The 22618-nt window shown below is 55.4% G+C and overlaps 2 protein-coding genes across 2 annotated transcripts in view; both read left to right on the top strand.

The window, feature by feature from the left end:
• The window catches only part of LOC136005865 (hydrocephalus-inducing protein-like), a gene marked incomplete at its 5' end in the record, with an annotated part of 57974 nt that extends 53957 nt beyond the window's left edge, over positions 1–4017 (top strand). Inside the window, 4 exons of the mRNA XM_065663758.1 lie at positions 296–488; positions 2280–2284; positions 3316–3466; positions 3715–4017. Of these exons, the coding sequence (XP_065519830.1) occupies positions 296–488; positions 2280–2284; positions 3316–3466; positions 3715–4017 (652 nt within the window). The remainder of the gene's footprint in view (positions 1–295; positions 489–2279; positions 2285–3315; positions 3467–3714) is intronic.
• A 52-nt stretch (positions 4018–4069) lies between these two features.
• LOC136005866 (hydrocephalus-inducing protein-like) overlaps positions 4070–22618 on the top strand; it is a 50443-nt gene continuing 31894 nt past the window's right edge. The window contains exons 1-10 of the mRNA XM_065663759.1: positions 4070–4074; positions 4686–4788; positions 5233–5313; positions 5431–5625; positions 11715–11804; positions 13166–13285; positions 16436–16570; positions 17120–17319; positions 18172–18296; positions 19754–19944. Of these exons, the coding sequence (XP_065519831.1) occupies positions 4070–4074; positions 4686–4788; positions 5233–5313; positions 5431–5625; positions 11715–11804; positions 13166–13285; positions 16436–16570; positions 17120–17319; positions 18172–18296; positions 19754–19944 (1245 nt within the window). The remainder of the gene's footprint in view (positions 4075–4685; positions 4789–5232; positions 5314–5430; positions 5626–11714; positions 11805–13165; positions 13286–16435; positions 16571–17119; positions 17320–18171; positions 18297–19753; positions 19945–22618) is intronic.

Here is a 22618-nt window from a genome sequence, read left to right on the forward strand (position 1 = left end):
TAGTGTGCCCAGATAGCTCCTCTCTGCTTCTCCATCCCGCTGGAGAGTCATGCAGCCATGGCCGTGCAGTCAGGCCCTGGCAGTTAGCAAGGGGGTACGAGCAAAAGCTCATTTAGAGATGGGTGCAGTGGGTCCTGCCCAGCCTGAAGCCTTATTGCCAGGTGGCTCAGCATCAGGCCTGAGATGTGGTGGGAAAGCCCACCAGAGACGGAGAGCCTCACGCTGAGACTTACCCTGCCTTGAGAGCTCCCCGTGGCTAATCCTTCTTTCCTGTCCTTGTGCTTTCCTTGGCAAGGTTTTTGTGGGACGTGGAGAGCTTCCAGCCGGACTTTTCTATCAGCCCCACAAAGGGTTACATCAGGCCAGGGGTGGATGTCCCCTTCGTTGTGACCTTCCGCCCCTCGAAGCTGAGCCAGGCTGTCCAGTACGAGGGGCTGCGGTGCTTCATCCCGGGCAGCGAGGCGCTCCGCCTTACGCTATCAGGATCCTGCGTGGAGGCCCCTGGCACCAGAGAGGTAACGCAGCAGGGACAGGATGGGCCCCTGGACCCCAGCATTTGCGCCACATCTCTGCCAGGGCAGGAACTGAAGGACACTTGCGAGCGCAGACTGGCTTGTGCCGGGGTATCCCAGAGAGAAAGTGCTGGGCAGGACTGCCAGAGTTCCTGAGCCCTGTCATTGCCTTTCTCCCCTGTTCGAGGTGTTGCTCCTCCAGTGAGCAGCTCGGTTGTCCTGGCTCTGCACTGCAGCGCCCGTGCCGTGGGAGCACCCTGCCGGGCTCTCCTGAGACCCTCCCCACAGAGCCACCCCGCTGTATCCCAGCACTGCACCCGCAGCCACACTTCTCCCCCGTGCCGGGCCAGGGGAGGGCATTCAGCAGTAAGAAGGGGCAAGGCATCTGCATCCAGCCCCTGGGAGGGGGCAGCTTGGGAGCAGTTGGCTCTTGCTCCCAAAGAGAGCATGGAGCTCCTCTTCATCCTGCCCATGAAGGAAAGGGCTGTGTGGCTGCAGATCTGTTCTTGCACAGCAGTTTCCTTTCAGGACTCCCCTGAAGTTTCCTTCCACCCAGCATGCGAAAGGCTTGTTCTGCTCCCTTCTTCAAGAACAACCAGCTTGATTTACTCCAAAAGCTGTGGCCAAAGTGTAATTTTTGCATGTGACAAGGAAAAGCTGCTCCCCGTGCTCCAGGTCCTGGTGTAGAGCCAGCGTGAGAAGAGTGGCAAGGATTGTGGGTACGACCCCGCAGCCTCTGTGCTCCTCTGTTGCAGACCCTGACTTTCAGCTGCAATGTGCATGAGAAGCAGAGCCAGACCATCCTCCTGTTGAACCCGAGCAGCGAGGCCTGGACCCTGCAGCCCATTGTTGAGGGGAAATACTGGAAAGGGCCTGAATTTATCCATCTGGAGGCCAGGCAAAAAGAAAAGGCCTACCAGGTCACCTACAGACCCCTAACCATGAGCTGTGGGAACAAGAAGCATCAGGTAGGTGAGCTGTGCCAGCGTGCTGACCCTCGTGGCATGACCCTCGTAGGTCACTCTCCTTTGGGCAGGAGGTTGGCCGAGATGACCTTTGGAGGTCCTGTCCAAGCTGAAGGTGTCCTGTGCTCTCTGTTGGAAGCTGGGTTTTGTGGTGGCTGGGGGCCAGGCACGGGCAAAGGGCAGATGGGAAGTCGGGACTGAGCACCAAACGTGTTGGAGCAGCTAACGTAAAAAGCCAGGCTTTCTGCAGGCCAAGAAATGAAGATTGTTCTGCGTAGCTCTGGGTCGCTGCTTGTGGCAGCCCAGGGGGCTCAGAGACCCCCATGCTCAGCGCACGGGCTGCACAGGCTCTCCAAGCCCCGGGCACAACCACTTCTGCCAGCAGCACCTGGCTGGTGTCCTTCTGCAGCTTGCAGGGAGCAAGAAGGGCAAAGCTGCCCTGCAGTTTGTCAGTGCCGTCCTGGCCGTGAGCAGGCAGGTGGGAAACGAGAGAGATCTCTTGAGGGTCATGCAGGAGCTTTGGGAGGAGCCCTTCCTGCAGGTCTCAGGCTGGGCACAGGGGGGTGACTGGCCCCTCTGCAATGTTTTCTGTGCCAGGCCAGCAACAAGCTCCTAAATCCAAGGGGTCAGTTCAGAAGGGCTCTGTGGTGCTGGAGCTGCCGGGTCCTTGTCGCGCTCCTTGTCCCGCTCCAGCTGGCCTTACAGTGGGCCAGGTCAGAGATTTCTGGCCTCAAGTCTCCAGGGTGCTCAGCAGATCTGTGCCCTTAGGGTCGCACGTGCTCAGCATCTCTTTAACGTACAGCCTGCGTGAGGAGTCTTGCAGCTTTCAGCTGCTGTGGAGGCAGAGGCAGGTGTCTGGGATGCACGGGCACCCAGAATGAGCATGGATATGAGCTTTCCATGGCCCATGTCTGGGGGCCTGTGTTGTGCCAGCTTACAGGCTGCTCTCTGGTCAGCGCTGTTGGGGCTAAGGCCAGCAGGACTGAGGCAATGGAGCTCATCAGGGACGGCCACCCCCTGCCCACGGCTGTCCCTGCGTGAGCACAGGCTGGCAGGGACATGCCCAGGTGAGTGGGGCCAGTAAGGGAGTGTTGGGATGTGCAGAGCAGCTCTGCTGCAGGGCCCGTGTTTCCTTGCTTTGCCCAGAGATGATGCCTCTGTGTCCTGTAGCTGTGCCGTGTCCTGTGGGCCACGCACCCGCTCACAAGCAGCTCAGAGCAGGTGCGACGCTGGCGTCTGTCTCCTCCTGCACGGGACAGGGCTGCAGTCACAGCTCTGCCAGCTGGACGTGCTGAAAGCTGCCTCAGTGAGAGCCTCAGGCATGGGACTGTCCAGGGGTGCTCCAGAGCCGACTTGTCCTATTCGTTGTCTGTAGGGCTCCATCTTCTTCCCCCTGCCGGACGGGACAGGCTTACGCTACCAGCTGGAAGGGACTGCTGAAGCCCCCAGGTGTTCAGGGGCCATTTCCCGGCAGGTTGCGTGCAGGAATTCCCACACGGAGCTCATCCCTGTGTCCAACTGGCTGCAGAGACCACAGAGGTGAGTCCAGCCCAGGGAGTCTGGCCTCATGAGCAATCCCTGCAGCAGCACAAGGAAGGAAGCTTCCAGTGCCTGGAAGCTCCCTCCTGAAAGCTTTTCCCTCTCCTTGGCTGTGTCTGGCCATACCCACGTTCTGCCTGTGCAGAGCCATCCTGGAGGGCTTTCCTCCAAGGGGGGTGAGAGCTGGCGCCCTGTGCCCGAGGCACTGAGGATGAGAGGGACTGTATTGTACCCCCGCACGATGGGTATCCTATGGGAGTCCTTCCTGTTGACCTTCACTGCGTCCTTCTCACCCGCAGGTTCCTGGTGGTTATTGACATGCTCAAACCAGAGAACCTGGAAAGCAGTTCCGTGCTGCAGGGGTGTTCATACATCGACGTGCCGAGCTCTGCGAAGAAGGACTACCAGCTCACCTTCTTCTCCTACAAAGAAGGAGTCTACAGGGCAAAGGTGAGTGAGGACACTGGTCTGCAGGGCCCTTCAAGGAGCTGTTGGCTCACTGAGAAGCTACACGCCCGTTTTCATACCTCCACGTGCACGGGTCCTATGAAATACCACAGGTGCTTTCTCTGGTCTTGCACTCCTCCTCGCTGGGTGCTCATAGCCATTCCTGGAAGCAGGGCGCTGAGCTCGGTGGGCTCTTCCGGGTCTGTTTTCCTGTGTGGAATGAGCAGCACTTCCCTTTCTGTCTGATTCAGGTGACCTTCCTCAACGAGACAACCGGAGAGTACTTGTTCCACATGGTGACTTTCAAGGTGATGGCTTCGGGACCCATCGGCACTGTTGAAATGAGCACCGCCGTTCGGCAGAGAGTGTCCTCCACCGTCAAGGTGGACAACCCTCTGCCTGTCCCGGTGACGTTTGCCATCAACTGCAAAGTGCCGGACGTCAGCGTTCCACAGCACTTTACTGTTCCTGCACAGTCAAAGGTAGGAGCAAAGCTCCTGCGGCTCACTCTGCTCTCCCTACTCGTGGCCAGAGGGGGGGCTCTTGGAGGGTGATGCCTGAAAGGAGCCATGTGGGGCCTCTTTCCGTGGTGGCAGCTCCCTGCCGATGACGTAGAGAGGGAGCAGTGTGCGAGAATATCCCCAGTGGGAATCATCCTGCGCTGGTGGAGTCTGCCCTGCTGGCCCCTGTAACACGCCGCCACTGGGCGTCACGTGGCAGGCCCTTGTGCCATGTGCCCCTCATTTAATGTGTTGCTTCCAGGTGCAAGTGGCTGCAGGACAAGCCTGATCCCGCGGCCAGGTTGTCTGCAGCCTGCATTGACAGGAGGTGGTGTGTGCCCTGGGGGAGCACAGGGGCTTTTTAGGGTGGGCAGCTTCTGGCATCATGCTGGAGGGCTCTGAGCTGTTGGGATCTGTCCCTGAGTGAACCGTCCCCCAGAAGGAGCAAGGCTGTGCCCGAGAGAGAGGGAGTCAGAGCGGGGAAGGCAGCCCAGCCTTCAAGCGCTGCCTGAGCAGAGCAGGGACCAGCTGCCCCCTTCTCAGGCACACGTGTTCCCTGCCTGTGCCTGACGCCGTGGCTTTTTCCTTCCTTCCTCCCAGGCGGATCTTGTCTTGGAGTATCAGCCCCTGAAAACGGGTGAGAGCACGGGGCACCTGGTGCTCCAGAGCAGCGACTTGGGCTCTCTGTCTTACAACCTGCAGCTGAAAGCCACCTCGAGCAGGCCAGAGAAGCCCGTGTATTTCCGCACCACGCTGGGCTCCCGTCAGACCATCACCACCAAAATCCGGAATTTCGCCCAGCAGGAGACCGAGTACCTCCTACAGGTGAGCCCGGGCTGCCGGGGCTCTGGCTGGGAGGCAGCTCCTCTGGCCAGCAGCAGCCCTCTCCACCAGGGGGTCCGAGTGCCTCTGGCGTGGCCTGGCAGAGCCAGGGTGGCCATGTGAGCCCAGGGGCCTTCCCACTAGTGTGGGCTTGTCCTCCCTTGCGGGCCCGTGTCTGCTGCCCTGGTTGGAGCTGGTTTTGCAGGCCCCGTGGTGCCTGGGCTTGCTTCCCGCTTGCAGCCCAGGTCTGGCAGTCTTGGGGCTTGGGTGCAGGGTTGTTCCTGCTGGGCACGTTTGCACACTTCTCGTGCCCATTCACCGCAGGCACTCACCAGGGCTATGGTCTGGGTGGGACGGGCCAGGGCCAGGGGACCATCGTGTTCTTCCCGAGGCGCTGGCTCTGCTGTTGTGACCAACCCCCCATGGTCTCTTGTCTCCCCTGCACAGACCGACTGTGCCGACTTCCAGATGGCAAAATCCATCAGTGCGGCACCCGCCAGCGCTGGGGGCTCGGAGCTGAATGTGGAAGTGACCTTTGAGCCCTGCCACCTGGGCAAAGCCAAGGCCACGCTGCAGCTCAGCTCTGCACTGGGCGGGCAGTACTGCATCCCACTCATAGGCCTTGCGCTGCCCCCTGAACCCCAGGGCCCCTTCCTCATCCCAGCCGGCGGCACCACCTCCATCTCCTTCAGGAACGTCTTCCCGAGGGCCACGGCGTTCCAGTATGCCGTAAAGCACCCGGCCTTCAGCATCAGGGCCCCCGAGATGCTGCGCGCCAAGAGCAGCACCACCATCACCGTCTCCTTCACGGGCAGCCCGGCTCCTGTCACCAGCAGGCTGGTGGTCTCTTGCCCTGGCGGCTCCTGGATCTACCACCTCCGGGGCCTGCCCTCCACCCGCAAGTGACCAGCTGCCCCTGGCCCTTCCCGCCACGTTCGTGCTCTCTGGAGCAAATAAATTCCATTTAGCATCCTCCCACACAACGTCCTTGTCTCTAAACGGGAGAGGCATGAATTTGCTGGATGCACAGCCGCTGGACAAGGAATTGGCTGGATGACTGCACACAGAGAGTCGCAGTCAATGGCTCAATGTGTAAACGGAGACCAGTGACGAATGGTGTCCGTCAGGGGTCGGTGTTGGGGCAGACCCTGTTCAACATCTTTGTCGCTGACACAGACAGTGGGATCGAGCGCCCTCAGCAAGCTTGCAGACAACACCAAGCTGTGTGGTGCAGCCGGCGCACTGGAGGGAAGGGATGGCATCCAGAGGGACCTGCACATGCTGGAGAGGTGGCCAGCCTCATGAAGTTCAGCAAAGCCGAGTGCAGGCTCCTGGCCCTGGGTCAGGGCAATCCCAGGCACAGCTGCAGGCTGCGCAGAGAAGTGATTCAGAGCAGCGTGAGGAGAAGGACCTGGGGGTTGGAACATGAGGCGCTTCAGCGTGCGCTTGAGCCCGGAAACCCCCTGTGTCCTGGGCTGTATCACCACCAGCATGACCAGCAGGTCAAGGGAGGTGATCCTGCTCCTCTGCTCTCATGAGACCCCCACTGGGAGCACAGTGTACAGTTCTGGTGTCCTCAACAGAAGGACCTAGAGCTGTTGGAGCAAATCCAGAGGAGGGCCACGAGGATGCTAAGGGGGATGGAGCAGCTCCTGTACAAAGACAGGCTGAGAAAGCTGGGGCTGTTCAGCGTGGAGAAGGGGAGGCGGGGTGGAGACCTCATAGCAGCCTTCCAGTATCTGAAGGGGGCCTACCAGCATGCTGGGGAGGGACTCTTCATCAGGGACTGTATCAAGAGGACAAGGGGTGATGGGCTTAAAGTGAAACAGAGGAAGTTCAGGTTAGCTAGAAGGAAGAAATTCTTCACTGTGCGGGTGGTGGGGCACTGGCACAGGTTGCCCAAAGCAGTGGTGAATGCTCCATCCCTGGCAGTGTTCAAGGCCAGGTTGGACGGGGCTTGGGCACCATGTTCTTGTGTGAGGTGTCCCTCCCTGTGACAGGGTGTTGGAACTAGAGGATCTTAAGGTCCTTTCCAATCCAAACCGTTCTGCGATTCTGTTATTCTCTAAGATTCTTTGGGAAAGCACGGTTAAGACTTCAGTCGGTTCCACTTAAAGACCTTAGGCCCAGTGTAGGAGAGGATCTGGTTCAAGACCGTCTTAAGAACCTGAACGTGCACAAGTCCATGGAACCTGATGGAATCCATCCGCGGGTCCTGAAGGAGCTGGCGAATGACGTTGCTAAGCTACTGGCCATCATATTTGAAAAATAATGGCAGCCAGGTGAAGTTCCCGACGACTGGAAAACGGGAAATATAACCCCCATTTTCAAGAAGGGGAAAATGGAAGACGCGGGGAATTACAGAGCAGTGAGTCTCACCTCTGTGCCTGGTAAAATCTTGGAGCACATTCTCCTGGACAGCATGCTAAGGCACATGAAAAACAACAAGGTGCTTGGTGACAGCCAGCATGGCTTCACTAAGGGGAAATCCTGCCTGACCAATGTGGTGGCCTTCTATGATGGGGCTACAGAACTGATGGACAAGGGTAAAGCAGTTGGTGTCATCTACCTGGACTTGTGCAAAGCGTTTGACACTGTCCCACACGACATCCTTCTCTCTGAATTGGAGAGATATCAATTTGATGGATGGACCACTCGGTGGATAAAGAACTGGCTGGACGGCCGCACGCAAAGAGTTGTGCTCAATGGCTCGATGTCCGGCTGGAGACCGGTAACGAGTGGTGTCCCTCAGGGATCGGTGTTGGGACCGGTCTTACTCAACATCTTTGTCGCTGACATGGACAGTGGGCTTGAGTGCGCCCTCAGCAAGTTTGCCAGTGACACCAAGCTGTGTGGTCCGGTTGATATGCTGGAGGGAAGGGATGCCATCCAGAGGGACCTTGACACGCTTGTAAGGTGGGCTGATGCCAACCTTATGAAGTTCAACCATGACAAGTGCAAGGTCCTACACCTGGGTTGGAGCAATCCCAGGCACAGCTACAGGTTGGGCAAAGAAGAGATTCAGAGCGGCCCTGCAGAGAAGGACCTGGGGGTGCTGGTCGATGAGGAAATGAACATGAGCCGGCAGTGTGCGCTCGCAGCCCAGAAAGCCAACCGTATCCTGGGCTGCATGAAAAGGAGCGAGACCAGCAGGTCGAAAGAGGTGATCCTGCCCCTCTACTCTGCTCTTGTGAGACGTCACCTGGAGTATTGCATGCAGTTCTGGTGTCCTCGACATAAAAAGGACATGGAACTGCTGGAACAAGTCCAGAGGAGGGCCACGAGGATGATCAGGGGACTGGAGCGCCTCCCGTATGAAGATAGGCTGAGCAAGTTGGGGCTGTTCAGCGTGGAGAAGAGAAGGCTGCGTGGGGACCTAATAGCAGCCTTCCAGTACCTGAAGGGGGCCTATAGGGATGCTGGGGAGGGACTCTTCATCAGGGACTGTAGTGACAGCACAAGGGGTAAGGGGTTAAAACTTAAACAGGGGAAGTTTAGATTGGATCTAAGGAGGAAATTCTTTCCTGTTAGGGTGGTGAGACACTGGAATGGGTTGCCCAGGGAGGTTGTGAGTGCTCCATCCCTGGCGGTGTGCGAGGCCAGGTTGGATGAAGCCTTGCGTGGGATGGTTTAGCGTGAGGTGTCCCTGGCCATGGCAGGGGGGTTGGAACTAGATGATCTTGAGGCCCTTTCCAACCCTAACTATTCTATGATTCTATGACCCTGGAAGGGAGCTTGGGCTGTCTCAGCGTTGGCTGGCAGTTGAAGGTTATGAAGGAAATAGCAGGAAGCTCTACTAGTGGGCTCCTATTAATGATGTCAGCTGTGGTAGAGCTTTTGTAAGAGGTTTCCTTTAGTTAGAGAGCTTCTGCCTTGGTGCCTTCAGCACACAGGGGTGTCACGCCTGAGGTGTCTTTGCCTGAGCTCTCCAGTTTCCAGCTGGATTCGTGGCTGGACATGGTGCGGGACATGTTTTGGAGTGTTTCCAGAGGCTGGCTGCCTGGAGAGCCAGTTAGCACTCGGGGCTCATATCCTCCCTGCCTGTGTTGTAAAGGCCCAGATGATGAGTGTTGGTTTCAAAGTGAGGGCTCCACGTTCCCCGCCAGGCAGGTGTGAGGATTTGCTTTGCCTGTGGCCCCGAGTCTCATGGGAAGCTTTTGTTTCTGGCAAACGCTGTGCTGCAAACGTGTGAAGCTCCTGGCAGCTGAGATGCCCCGGGCAGTTGGGTGGCCTTGTGTGGTGCGTGTGCCCGTGTGCGCAGGCTTAATGGGTACAAAGTCATCGACGGGTGCTCACCAGGGACAGCAACAGGGGTCACCCCAAAGGCAGCCTGGCCATGGCCCTGGTGTGGCGGGGCTCCTCGTGGGCCAGCAAAGTAGGAATTAAATGGTTGCTTTGTAGTCAGTGCGGAAGCTTTTTTCTTTCCTGCTGAAGCAGAGAAATTCTTGGCTCATCTGCGGTGTCTCCAGCAATTTATGTGTCGCTCACGGAGCGTGACCAAATGCTGCTGTAAGGTGCACTTTAGCCCTGCTGCAGGGCTTCACTGCGGGGGAGACATTGAAGGCGTCGGGGGGCTGCAGGGATCCGCAAGGCTGTAGCTTTAGCAAGGCCCTGCGGTGGCCGTGGAAGCCACGTGTGGCCCTCGCCTATTGTGACGTACAGGGGAGCTGCTGCTGTTAAATGCGAGCAGCAGCCGTGGCCCAGTGAGAGCAGGAGTTGCTGAGCCGCTGAGGCAGGAGCAGGCTTGAGCTACTGTCAGGCTCTGAGCTCTGCTTCCTCGAGGCGCTGGTGAAACCCTGCCCTAGCTGGCAAAGCCAGAGCGTTGAGGAGAGGGGCTGGGCAGCCCAGGTGCCAGCCCTGTCCTTTGCTGCCCAGGTTCCCCTGGCTGTTGGCAGCCCAGCAGCAGTTAGCTGCTGTGCTGGTGGGCAAGAGCCACACCGAGGCGTCCCTGGGCGGCTCCTGTCCCTGCAGCTGCCCACAGCTGCCGAGCAGCGCGAGGGCATTCAGGAGCCAAGGCTGGGCCCCGCACGGAGGAATCCTCCAGGAGAAGCGTGAATCACCCGTGCTCAGGTAGCGTCTGGCCCTGGGCAGGGAGGAGGCAGCTCCGCTGGCAGCAGGGATGGGGCAGTTGTGTGATAGCCGGCAGGATTTAAACATCCCTGGGCTAAGAGCAGGGCTGGGCAGGTAGAAGGGCTTGAACGGGCTCTGAAATTGCCGTGCAACTTGCAGTGAGGGTAGAGACTTGGAGCTAGGCTGTAGGTCCTGCAGCAAAGGGAGCCTTGGCTGTCTGAGGTGGGGAGCAGGGAGCCGTGGGGTGGTGGGCTGGAGGGGTGCTGTGTCCTGGTGGCTGGTTTGTCCTGCCCCTGCAGGGAGATGTGCCCGATTGCTCCGTTGTGCTCCTTTCCTGCTCCTCTGGGAGGCTGGTCCCTGCAGGCTCTGGGGCTGTGGAAGAGCCTTGCTCCAGGGCGCGGGGGGAAGCTGCTGGGCTGGCTGGGCTCTGGAGGTTGGAAGCCCTCTGGAAATAAGCGTTGTGGGGGCGACGACAGGGTTCGTTTCAAGTGAAGTGAAATCACAGCTCAGAGAATTGGAACGAATAAGGCAGTTATTCTTAAGACCCGGTAAGAAACCACTGAAACCCAGCTTAATGCTGGATCATCCCCATTAGGTTTCTCCCTTGAAAAGGAGTTATTTCCAGCTCTAAATCCCAGCTCTTGCTGCAGCAGGTCCTGCTGTCCGTAGGGCAGTGCAGAGCTCTGGAGTTTCTTGCAAGGACAAAAGGAAACGGTAGCCTTGTTTCCTGAAGCCGTGGAGGGCCCGGCACCACAAACACGTGCCGTGCTGTCGCTGCCTTGGCAGTAAAGGAATGAAGTGATTGCCTTGCTTGCAGGGTGTGGGGAGCAGTCGAGGGGCAGGGAATGGCCATCTTTGCCCAGATGCTGTCTTGCTGTGTGCAGCAAGTGCACACAGCAGAGGTGATGTGGAGCACAGGGAAGCAGGAGGGAATATCATCCTGGATTTTACGTAGCTCTGAGCTAATTGCTCATGTGCCTTCGATGGTTTCCTGCTTTTTTCCTGCTGTGGCAGCCTGGAGTGCCTGGAGGGAGCCTGGAGTTTGGGTGTTAACAAGTGAAAATTAGGGCGTCCTTCTGCATGGAGAAATGCTCTTGGGCAGTGGGGTGATTTCCTGCCTGGAAGGAGCCGTTTTTGCCAGATAATCTTTGTAACGTGAGCCAGGCAAAGTAGCCTTGAGAAACTATAGTTCTTAATCAGAGTCTTGAACTCTGTGCTGACTTAGTTAGAAACATCATCAGGCTCCTTGCAGAGAGGGTGAGAAGTGCCAGTAGTGCCTGGTGCGTCTGTGTGGCTCGTGGGACTGCCCCCAGAGCAAAAGGCTGTTTTGGCTCAGGGTCTGTTTGTTGTGGGGTTTTACGTCTATGAATGGAGCCTAAATATGGTCTAATCATGAATGAGGGTGGGGAGGCCCTGTGTTCTCCGCTTAGGAAGGATGCCAGAGGCTGGAGACACAGCTGTGTCCTTTGGGTGTGCCAGGAATGGCGAGGCCCTGGCACAGGTTGCCCAGAGAAGCTGTGGCTGCCCCATCCCCGGCAGTGTTCAAGGCCAGGTTGGACGGGGCTTGGAGCAACCTGCCCTAGTGGAAGGTGTCCCTGCCCGTGGCAGGGGGTTGGAACTGGGTGAGCTTTAAGAGCCCTTGCCTGAGGTTGCGGGGTTCCAGGGTTCCATGGGTCCAGGGTTTTAAGGTTCTGGGGTTGTGGATTGTCCAACTGTTGCTTCTTCCAGGCGACCTCTGCGACATGGCCAGTGGCAAGACCCCCCGGCCCATGAGGTCCTCCAGAAGGGCGGATGGATTCCAGAGCAGAGTGGTAGCATCTCGTAATCCGAAGCTGGTCAGAGAGGCAGAAGAGTCTCTCACCACCAGGCAGAGGCTGGCCAGCCCTCGGGAGATGAGGCGGCCCCGGGCTACCCAGCTTCGGGACGTGGGTGAAGTCTCCCATCAAAAGGTAGCCTTTCCCTGCTCTTCTCCTTGCTGTTTGATGTGACATTTGAAGAGGGCACGTGCTTGTGGCAGCCTTGCCTCCAGCTTACCCAAGCAGCTTGGTGATGAGGTCCTGTTGTCATTTCCAACTGGTGGCGGTGGAGTTCTTTCTGCTGGGGGAAAGGCAAAAAACACATTTCTCCAATGAGCCATTGAAGTCCTGGTCTGCACAAAGGCAGTGGAACCTCTGCTGCAGTGGGTGGGTTTTGCTGGGCAGAGAAGAGTGGATGCGCTTTGCCTGGATCAGTGTTCTCTTAGATGGATGTTCAAAGCTGCTTTTCTTGCAGGACTGCTCAGTCTAACACACAGTCCAGGTGGGTGGATGACTGAGGTAGGCTGTTGAGCAGAAAGCTGCCAGCAAGAGACCTGATGTAGCACATCGGTTATGGGTTGCCCCAGGCAGCACAGGAGGTGGGAACACGTAAGACGGGCGCCCAAATAACTGGCAGTGCTACAGCTACTGGGCTCGGCCTGAGCGTGGCTTTTGTGGAGAAGCGGGAGAGCTGCCTGTGTCTCTCGAGTGACAGCAGTGCAGCTGGGAGAGGGGAGAGCAAGCAGGGAGGAATTATCTCCAAGTACTGCCTCTGCTGGGTCAGCGTTTGGTCTTTGCGTGCATTTTTCAGAGCTGCTTCTGCAGCGGTGTTCAAGAAACGAGCAGTAAGAGAATACAGTGAAGCATCAACATAAAGCTCGTGGGGAAAGGGGATACGAATTGCAGTCTAGCTCAAGTTGCCCCGTGATGCTGAGACTTCAGCTGAAACTTCATCCCCATCCAGCATTCACCTCATTTGTCTGTTTCCCTCCTGCCCTGTTACTTTCTTGTTGGCCTTTCCTCCCTGGTACTGGTGTCTTCCGACTGGTTTCTCGGGTCTGCATCAAAAAACCAAAAAGATATTTGGGATGCGTGGGACTCAGTCTCGCTGTCTCAGAGGGAAGTTCACCTGCAAATTGTTTCCTGTGGAGGCTCCTGGAAACTCCTGGGTTTTGCTTGCTCCCTGAGTGCTCGTGACTGTTCCAGCAAGCGTCTGGAGCTGAGTGAGCCCCTTAGCAGAGGGCTCTGCTGGAGGTGGGCGCTGCTTTGCCTTTTGGAGAAGGCAGCCTGGAGAAACAGCCTGCAAAAGAGCTTCTTAGCTTGAGGCTGCTCAACATGGTCCAGAAACGTTTTGTGAGCTGAGAGCGGAGGTGGGTGGGCTCCCATCTCCTAGTGTGAGCTGGGCAGATGTACTCACCAAGAGACTGTATTTACTGGAGATCAGTGTGGGATCTTCATTCGTTAATCTTTCTCCCAGCAGCTGAAGCTCTCTCTGCTCTGTCTTGCATCTGCAGTTCTCAGCAGTTGGCCTGGACCAGAGGTTGTTCCAGCCGTTCCCATCCGAGGTGGTGTTTGAGAACTACGTTCCCCGCCAGTTCTACATAGCGGCGCTAGCTCTGAGGAACATCGACAGGGTAAGTGCTGGGCTGTGGAGGCTGAGCACTGGGCTGGAGGAGGAGAGCAGTGGAATTCACGTGGTGTGCAGCAGAGCAAGTTACCTGCTGCAGCGCAGCGCATCCAGAATAAAATGTCTCAGCAGCGTGATTCTGCAAGATGGGGGAAATGTTGCCATGCTGGGGATTGTGCCGCTGGTTTTGGCCGCGCACTGGTGGTAACTAAGCCAAAGGAGCTTTCTGAGCCAGCATGCTTCCCCTTGAAAGCCCTGGACTGATGGGAATGTCGAGGGCTGGGCAGTGCTTGCCTGCTGTCATGCTTTACCGCGAGTGTGCACCATGTCCCGGTGGCTCCTTGGTTAATCCTGGTTTCTGGCAGGGCATGTTTCCCTCTCTCAGCCTGTTGAGCCCCCTGTGTGCAACTCCGTGTCAAAGCACAGGGCTTGAGTTTTCTCCACTTTGTGCTGGAGTAAGTTGTAACTCCTGGCATTAGCACTCCAGGCTGGGTGTTTTGGAAGAGCAGGGGAAACAGGCTGGCTTAGCAGCAGCAGTTAAAGGGGAGGACTTGAGGTGCCACTTGAGGCTCCTGCTAAGCTTAGTTTGGTTCTGCTCAGGTGTTTCTAAGCCAGCGTGGCTGTGCTTTCTCTTTGGAGAATCCCAGCACAGGCAGGGTAATGTGCTCCTGAAGGTCTCCAACTTGAACGGGAAAGATTGTGATCCTGTTGAGATTTCCTAAGAAAAATGAGCAGGGAGAAGTTGAGAAGTGGCAGCAACTTTGTTCTGCTCTGCTGTAGAGGGGGAAATGGAGACCTTTTGAATTTCAGCTGGGGAAACGTTTGCTCCAGTGAGGCATGTGCCAAGAGCAAGCTGGTGGGAAAAGACAGGAGGGAGGAAAGGGGCTGAGTTCAACGTCCTGTCGCGGAGCGCTTTCTTCCGCACAGGGATTCTCTTGATACGTAAGAGGAAGTGTGCCGGAAGCAGAGAAAGGTGAGAAACAGGCGTAATTCAGGATCCGGTTGTGTAAGAAAGAGCAAGACGTGTGTGTGAGAGGAGGGCACAGCGGGGAGCGGGGGGGAGGTGGAAGTGTGCAGGTGAATTAACGCCCTCCTCAAATCTCCCTGTTGGGAGAAACAAAGGAGGGGACAAAAGGAGTGACACCGTCAGGGCTTAATGTAGGGGGAGGAACAGCAAGAGAAGTCAGAGTATCTCCTGAGATAACAGGTTTTACAGGGACGTGGTAGAGCATGGAAGAGCCTTTGGCAAGGAAGGATGAAGGTATGGTCCCTCAGTTACTCCCAGAGAGTACTGTGTCATTCCTGGTGTAGCTTGGGCATACTGGGAAGTTGCAATGTGGGTACCTATGCCCAAGGGACACCACTGGTGTGGTTCACAGTGACTTTGGGCAATCTTTGCTGCAGGTGTGCCCTTTGCTTATTAAAATGGGCCTCAGCTTCTCTTTTCCTACTGCTCTGCTTCGTTCCCACTGTGCCTTTTGGCTTCAGCTGCTCCCTCATCCGTGCAGCACCTCAGAATGTTTGCCTTTGCCAAGTACCAGCAAAGAGGCAAACAGTGAATTTGCTCTATTCGTGCTTCCCAAGTGGAAAACAACACCTGCATTGATGTTGGTGCCATTCCCAATAAAACGTAATAGACTGGTAACAGCTGCAGCTTGGGATTTCTATGCCCTGTGAAGGGGAGGCAGTGTGTGAACTGTTGATTTTACCCAAAATGAATCAGTTGTGAAGCTGGTACAACCTCAGGCGTCGGAGAGCCCTGGTGTAAAAGGCAGATCAGCTCTAAGGAAAACCCTTGGCATATTTAAATGCACAAAGATAGAGATGCTAATCCCAAGAGAGTTCATTATGTTCTAATTTTGCTGGGTTTTGGTCATGCCCTGGAGAAAAGGAACATTGTGCTCTGTCTCACGAGTTTCCCACATTCCTCGGAATCCTACTGATGTATCCTGCGTGGTAGCTGAGGTTGTCTACCCCCTAAAACTGCAGCTAGCAGCAATGTGTAACAGAGGCAAAGTGTAATCGAGCCCAATAGGTGCTCTGTATTCACTCCGATACGGAAGTGCTGCACTCTATGCTTACTGCTCTTGCCTACTTGCTGTCGAATTGCTTTCCTGTCTTCAGGCTGCTCCTCAGCACCCTCAGAGGCATCCTGGGTGGCTCTTGCTGAAGATCTTTGCCACCTGGGCTCACGTGCCAAGGGACTTGGCGACCAGAACGTGTGGCTGCAGTGGGAAATGGGCTCCTGGAGCTTGCTGCCCCAGGGCATTGGTGGGAGCAAAGGGTGTTTAGAGCGTCCAGGGCTGCCTTGGCCATGGGTCACCAGGCTTGGGTCAGGGGTGCAGAATGAGCCTCCATTTTTTCCAAGGCTCGTCGTGTTCATCAGTGGAGCTGCCTGCCATTCAAAGTCTCCTTGTTATGCTTTCTGAGATGAGATTGGGTGCTGGGGCGTTGCTGCCTGTGTGCTAGAGAATGTCTGTTTGCTGTCTCCGTGCCTGTGGTATCCATCGTAGAGGCACGTTGGGTGTTCTCATCTCTGCACCAGCCTTTGCTTGTATTACGGATCTCCCTTGCTGCTTTGCAGCCCCCTTTAAATTCTCTTAGCCATCTGCTTCTTCCTGGGGTTGTTCTTTTGTCTTCCTGCGCTCGTCCTTTTGCTCTTGAGGTAAGCTTTTATTCTCAGGAAGCCCAGAGTGTCTGTGGTCTGCTTCTCTTGCTGGTCCACCGCCATGACTAGCACCGCAGCTTGACCACCCCGCTCCACCCTGGTGTGTCAGAAGTGACGTCCTTCCCTCCCTGTATAACGCACGCTGGTTTGCCTTCAGATAATACATTCCCCCTCCAGAGGTATGACTGCATGGATGTGTGCAGGCAGAAGCAAGCATGTTCTTTGGGCTTGTTGAATACGCAGGTGACTTGAGGTACTGCATCTCCTTCCTGCTGCCTTCAGAGCAGGGCGTGTTGTTCCTACTGTCTCTGTGCTGCAGCTGTGTAGCTCAGCAGAAGGGATTCAAGTCCACCCTCGTGTGTTACGTGCGTGTAGCTTCAGAGCTAAAAGTGTTTTGGAAAGGTGGTAAGGAAGGATGTCACATGGCCTGTCCTGGTCCCTTCTCATGTTTCCACAAGCGACAAAATCCTACTTGTGTCTTCCCTGCAGGTTCCTCGTCTGCTGAACGTCATCCTGGGGAACTCTCCTTACTTCGAGTTGATCAGCCCGAGTAATGAGGACTATAAGGTAGCACCGGGCCTGTCTTCAACCTACCGCATCCTTTTCAGACCTGATGAGGACAAGGTGAGAGTGGAGGTCCCGAGAGATGGCGCCTTGAGGGGAAGGTGAACCTGCAGGGCTGGGTTCCAAAGCAGGCATGTGGTGTGGGTTTTGAAGAAGTGGCCTGCGTTCAGTGGAGTTGCACTGGATCTAGACCTGGGGGAGACTCTTTCCTGGGGGTGAAGGTTGTGCTCCCATAGGCTGGAGGCTCTTGCCTGTTTCAGGCTGTTTTCCCCTTCAGTGGTGGAATATTTAACGTAACGTCTGTTGGCTTCAGGGCTGAGAGTCTGCTGCCTGTGCATGGCCTTTTCCTCATCTTCTGTTTGCTGCTTAAATGTAGTTCAATACTCTGGCCTACCCTCGGGCAGCATGCCTGTAGAAACTAAAGAGGATCTGCCCCATGGTCCCTGGCTGCCCCTGCTTGTGAAATAATCTGTAATGAAAGGCCATGAAGGTAAAAAGTGCATGTACATTACCGAATGCTACTGTGAGAGTCACAGAAACCAGCAGCTCTTCTTCTGCCATGGGCATGGTGCTAAAGGCACTGTGCTGAGATTGTTTCTCTCCCTGCAGGATTATTTCGACGAGCTTATCATCATCACAGAGAAGGAGAAGTTCTTTGTGCCTATCCGAGCCATAGGTGCCCGAGCCAGCCTGGACTTCCCTGAGCAGCTGAACTTCTCCGAGTGTCCAGTCAGGTTCAGCACCCAGAAAACTCTGCTGGTGCACAACGTGGGGAAGCGGGAGGCTTGCTACAGCATCACCACTCTGAGGTAAAGGAGCTCATCCCTTGCGCAAAACGCTGTTGCGTGGTCATGGGCTTGTAAACTGTGAGAAAAAGGAGGCAGAGCATCTGAGGTGCTGGAGATGGGCAGGACACGTGGGGTTTGCCATTGCTTGCAGTGTTTTGAGAAAGCTCTGCAAGCAAGTTTTACACTGCAGTGGTGTCTGCAACGCAGCATCTTGCAGGTCTGATGCTGTTGGGTTGGAAGAGGCAAGGTAGGAAGGCAGCTTGACTGCTGAAGAAGGTGCTGTGTGGCAGAGGACAATTCGAGGGGCTCAGGTCACGGATCCCAAACACAGCCTCAAGAAACAGGCAAGCAATGAGCTGGTGAGAGGCACCACCACAGTAAATACCCAGTGAAGTCTAGCATCTATTTGCAAGGCGCTTGCCAACTACTCTACTGGGTAATAGAGCGTGTGTTGAGAGCTCCTTGACAAGGGTTTTAAGAGTTCCCGAACTTCGGCAATGAACTATTTCAGTCCCAAGTTGCAATAAAGAAATGGGAAGCATTAGGAAAGTTTTAAGTGAACTACACAAAAAAGCAGAATTCTGAGTAACTGGATTGCACGTGTGCAGAGGTGAAGAGCTGAGAACTGAGAACTGGGTGCAGAGTGTGGGGGGCTGGGGTCGTGTTATACCGCGGGATCTTCTGAGGTCTGGTTCTCTTTCAGCAGGGAGAGTCACCCGCTCTATTTCTGATCCTGGATGTTCTGGTTTTCTTGTACCGACTGTGGTTTGCTTGCTCCTTGCTTGCACAAGTGAGCTGAAGCGAACTAGACTGCAAACTTAACGGAGGGCCCGGATCTCCCATACAGTCCTGATCTCTCTCTTTGTGTTGCAGCCCTTTCTCTGTGGATCCCTCCATTGGGACTCTTGGCGTTGGAGAAGCGATGGAAGTCACGGTGGAATTCCACCCACCAAAGACCGGTGTTTATACGAGTCCAATGATCGTTCACTATGACACAGGTAAGCGCGTGGTGCACCCTCCGTGTGTCCTTCGAACCAGAGCGGTGTCTGCGCTGTCTGTCATCATCTGGTGGCTTCATTGTCCTGTTGAATCCCTTCTGCAAGGTTCCTTCACGCTGAGTAGAGCAAAGCTCCCCTGCTGGCTGCCAGATATTCCTGTGCTGGAATATTTCAGCCTGTAACAAGGCAGGCAGATCTTCCTGCGCACGGTGCACCGGGGGCGATGGCAAATATTCTGGGTGCTCCATTGCAGAAGAACTCACAGCAGGGAGCCTGACTGAAAAGGAGATGGCTTTTAACGTGCAAGAGAGCTCTCTGAAGAGCCTGCAACCTGTCCCCTAGAGCTCTCCTGACGGGTCATTGCTTTTCATCCCGATCTGTTGTGTTACAGTTCCTGGGAAGGCCTTTGAGGTAGAGACCCTCTTCTTGTGATGTGCTGCATGGGTACAGTTGGTGCTGTGCTGAGAGCTGGGCCATGCTGAGGACTTGTGACCAGGAGGAGCAGTAACTGTGGCAGCGGTAGCCATTAGGGTGCTCTGAGCTTTGCTGTAGCCTGGGAATGATTCTGTAGAAACCGCCTTGTTAGCAGCAGTTCTTTAGTGGTGAGGTTTATGAGCAAGCTGCTGCTAGGGCTGGCTGGAGTCAGTAATGTGAGGGTGCAATGATGTCTGAAGGTAGGTCGTGAACACCACCTTGGAGAAACACTTTGAAATGGCTGTGCTGCTGTGCGTGTTGCTCTGGTGCTGGAAGTAAGTCTCCAGCCTTCCAGAGGACACTTACCCTAGTGAAGGGACTCACTTCTCCGGTGGTGAAGTGGTAACAGCAGCACGTTTGACAAGGAAGAATGTGCGGGCAGTGGTGAGGCACCTGGCTGTGACCGTAGCAGGAGCCAAAGAAGGAGTTGGCAGATGGATCCGAGGGCCCAGTAGCAGCCTGTTGAGTGCAGAGCTCAGCACAGAAGCTGCTCTGTAGTTTCCATTGTTGTTTCTGCCCTTCTCCATTTCATTTCAAATGCTCCCGCTTGGGTTCTGACATCAGAGCTATGCCCAGTATTTCAGGACCAGGAGATGAGGATGACACGACACTGGGGGCATCTCCTGCCTGCAGGAGACCCTGGGCAAGGCATGGCTGAGGTGGTGCTCCTCAGCGTCCCTGAGTGACTTGGATGTAGAATTCCCTGTGACCTGAGTGGGATGGCAGCCCAAAGGGCACCCGGGCACATCTGAAAAGATACATCTCCACGAACGACCCCCAAAATAAGGTGCCTAAGGTGGTGGCAGGACATCCTCATGCTGTAGCATGTGCAGCTGTCAGGATATGCTAAGTGTCCTGATCCGGGGAACTGCTTATGCAGCTCAAAACTGCAGCTCTTTCTTCTGTTGCCTGCAGATTGTTCTGTTCCTTGTACTTCCGTCAGCAAGTGAGATGAGCCAAGACTTGCTTTTGCTTTGTTCCAGGTGAAGATGTTCACAAAAGCCTTTGTGGAACAGCTGTAAATGTCAACATCAGGCTTGACAAGAGCTCCTTGACAGTTGAGAAGACTTCTGTCACGCTGTCAAAGCTAAGATCCCTGGTCATCCACAATCAGAGTGCCATCACGGCCCACTTCCAGTGGAAGCGTTTTGTTGATCAGGAAGAGGAGGAGCGGCAAAAGCTGAGGTTTGTTTGAGAGATTCGTCTCAGAAAGATAGATGCCCCAGGGGAAAACTAACACACGGTCTCAGAGGGCTGTTGGGGCTTTTGAACGGATTAGGGCACGTAAACCCATGCACAGCGTGGAGCTTAACCCTTGCCATTGCAGTCCCAGCCGTGCTACAGCTGAGGATGATGTTTTGGGGAGAGAAGGTTGAGTGCAATCACTGGATTGCCTGAGAGGGCAAACTCACGTTTGGGAGCGGCAAACTATTGAGTTCAGAGATCCGTGCACTACGGAGAGTCCATGAGGCTGAGGAAGGTGTCAGCACTCGGTACCTGGGACTGCACTGAGCAGTAGCACTGAAGAGCTGCAGGTGGCACAGCTATTGTGATACTCTAGCAGTTTCTTCTTTGATAAGCTGGCAGGCTCCTTTTCCAGTCACAGGCAGGGTAGAGTGCTTGGTTGGCCCAGAAGGTGGAGGCCATCTTGCCGTAGGCTGGGGAGTTGCCTTTCAGTGTCCTGGTTTCTGGCCCAACGAGGTGTTTCTCCCCTTCCTCATAGGCTGGGCAGATGTGGAGGGCTCTGCGGGGAAGGGAGGGCAGCCAGGACTTGGAAGTGCTTTTGGGCTTCAGCAACCTGTGTCGTCGTGGTGCTGAGAGATGGGGCAGGTTCTTCCAAGGGTGTCTCTGGCGAAGCTTTGAAATTGCCATTTCAGGCAGCAGAGAAACACTCACAGCCTGGGGGAATGAACTGGAAATGACACTTTAAAGCTTATGTGGCTTGGGCAATCCTTGTGCGACTTCTCAGGCTCAGATGGGTGCAGATATACAGGAGTTAGTCTGAACCCAGAGCTGATCAGGAAACTGCCTTGAACTGCAGCACTTTTCAAGGGCTTTGAGCACATCAAGTTCAGCGTAATTAGGTCAGAAATGCCTCAAAGGCCAGAACTAGTTTTCCACTGTTGTCTGTTTTTAATGACACAGTGTGTGAGTTCTGTGCAAACGCACTGAGTTAAAAGAAAATCTCGTGAGCTTGCCTTGATTCTTCCCTGGACCATTTCTTTAGCATCTCTCCCCACCTGCCTGTCTCGGACTGGACCCTGGGTGATCCTCTGTCCCCTCAGAAGCCACCAGCTTTCCCCAGAGTTCACTTCAACCTGATTTTTTACGTATGAGACTTGCTGTCGTGCCAGTCTCTGTCCTTGACTCTGAGCACGACGCTTGGTTCCTCCTTACTCGTAGTTTTGGGGATGGTCCAAGGCCACCGTCCTGCTGTCAGAGAAGCTTTTGAGATCTCAGAGGAGAGAGGGCCTTTTCCTGAGAGGAGGCAGTGCAGGAGCCTGTGTTGGGATGTGACCCCAAAAGACATGGCCCATTAGAAGTTGTCCCTCCTGCAGCGCTTTTGGGGATGTGATTCTGGCCTGCTGACGGAGCTTGAGTTGAGGGCTGCTCATGCCAGTGTGTGGAAGCCCTCCTCATGCACAGCATGTGCGCGAGGCTCAGTGTGTGTGCAGCAAGTAACGTCCTTGCCTGTTTCCCTTCTCTTTGCGTTTGGATTTAGCTGGGTGATGATTGTTCACACGGCATTGCCTCGATTTGCTGCACGTGGAGCTTTCCCCTGGTCCCCCAGTGCTGTCACCCGCTGGTTCTTCATGGCCAGGGGACTGGAGCGTGAAGGGGGGACAGCAGTGTGCCAGCAAGGAGCAACCGCTCTGCAGCAGGGCTCCCCTTTAATCTCCCGCTTGTGATCTTTAAACACTAGAATGATTTCTGCTGCAGCCGCCAATAAAGGGAGAGGTTAAGTGCATCACAGCTCTGCAGTGGAGGCCAAAACGAGGGAAAAGATGAGGTGGTTCAAGATTCCACGTAGGGTTTGCATTCAGAGATGCTGGTCCTGACTTCTTTACTAGGTGATGCTGGGCAGAGTGCCTTCGTCTCTTGGCACCTCTGTTTTCATGCTCAGAAAGCCATTTGTGTCACTGAAGTGATGGGATGCCCAAATCCGTTGCTTTGCTTTGGAAGTGCACCGGGATCCTCTGGTGGAAGGCAGTGCAGATACTGTCTCCTCACCCCTGTGGGTGCAAAAGGGAAGGGGAAAAGTGTGATGCTGGTAACGAGCAGCTGAAAGCCAGTTGCTTCTCCCCTCCCAATGCAGGAGGCTTTTTCTTGAGGGCTACCAGCTTTAAGAAACCTCTTGTTAGCTCGTCAGTGAGGAGTAAAACTCCTTGCTGTGCTGGGAAGAACGGCAGTAATGGGATCCATGTGGGAGCCTGTGTCTCAGGGTCAGCCCTGTGCTGAGCTGCTGCTCTTCCTCGCCGAGTGCTTTGCTGCTCGTGCACTGACACGACAGGCTTTGCAAATCTGCTGCTTATTCAATTATCTGCTTGGTTCGTCTCTCCCATGGCACAGGCTGCAGAGGCTGGAAGAGGACAAGCTGGTTGATGTTCCTACGGAGCACGGGCTGGTCCCCCCTCTCAGAGAACACCCTTCCCTTCCCATCTGCAGCTCCCAGAACCAGGGGACAGAGGTGCAGGGAGGCTCCATGCCTTTCTGCAGTGATATTTTCACCATTGTGCCCATGGTAAGTGATGGCTGAGAACCTCCCTTCCTGCTGCTCCTCCTCCTTCTCATCTCTGAAGGAGGTCCCTTGGCAGATCCCACATCAGCTGCTTGATGTGCCAAGAGAG

Source organism: Lathamus discolor, chromosome Z (assembly GCF_037157495.1).
Source record: "Lathamus discolor isolate bLatDis1 chromosome Z, bLatDis1.hap1, whole genome shotgun sequence".
In the NCBI taxonomy this organism is placed as follows: domain Eukaryota; kingdom Metazoa; phylum Chordata; class Aves; order Psittaciformes; family Psittacidae; genus Lathamus; species Lathamus discolor.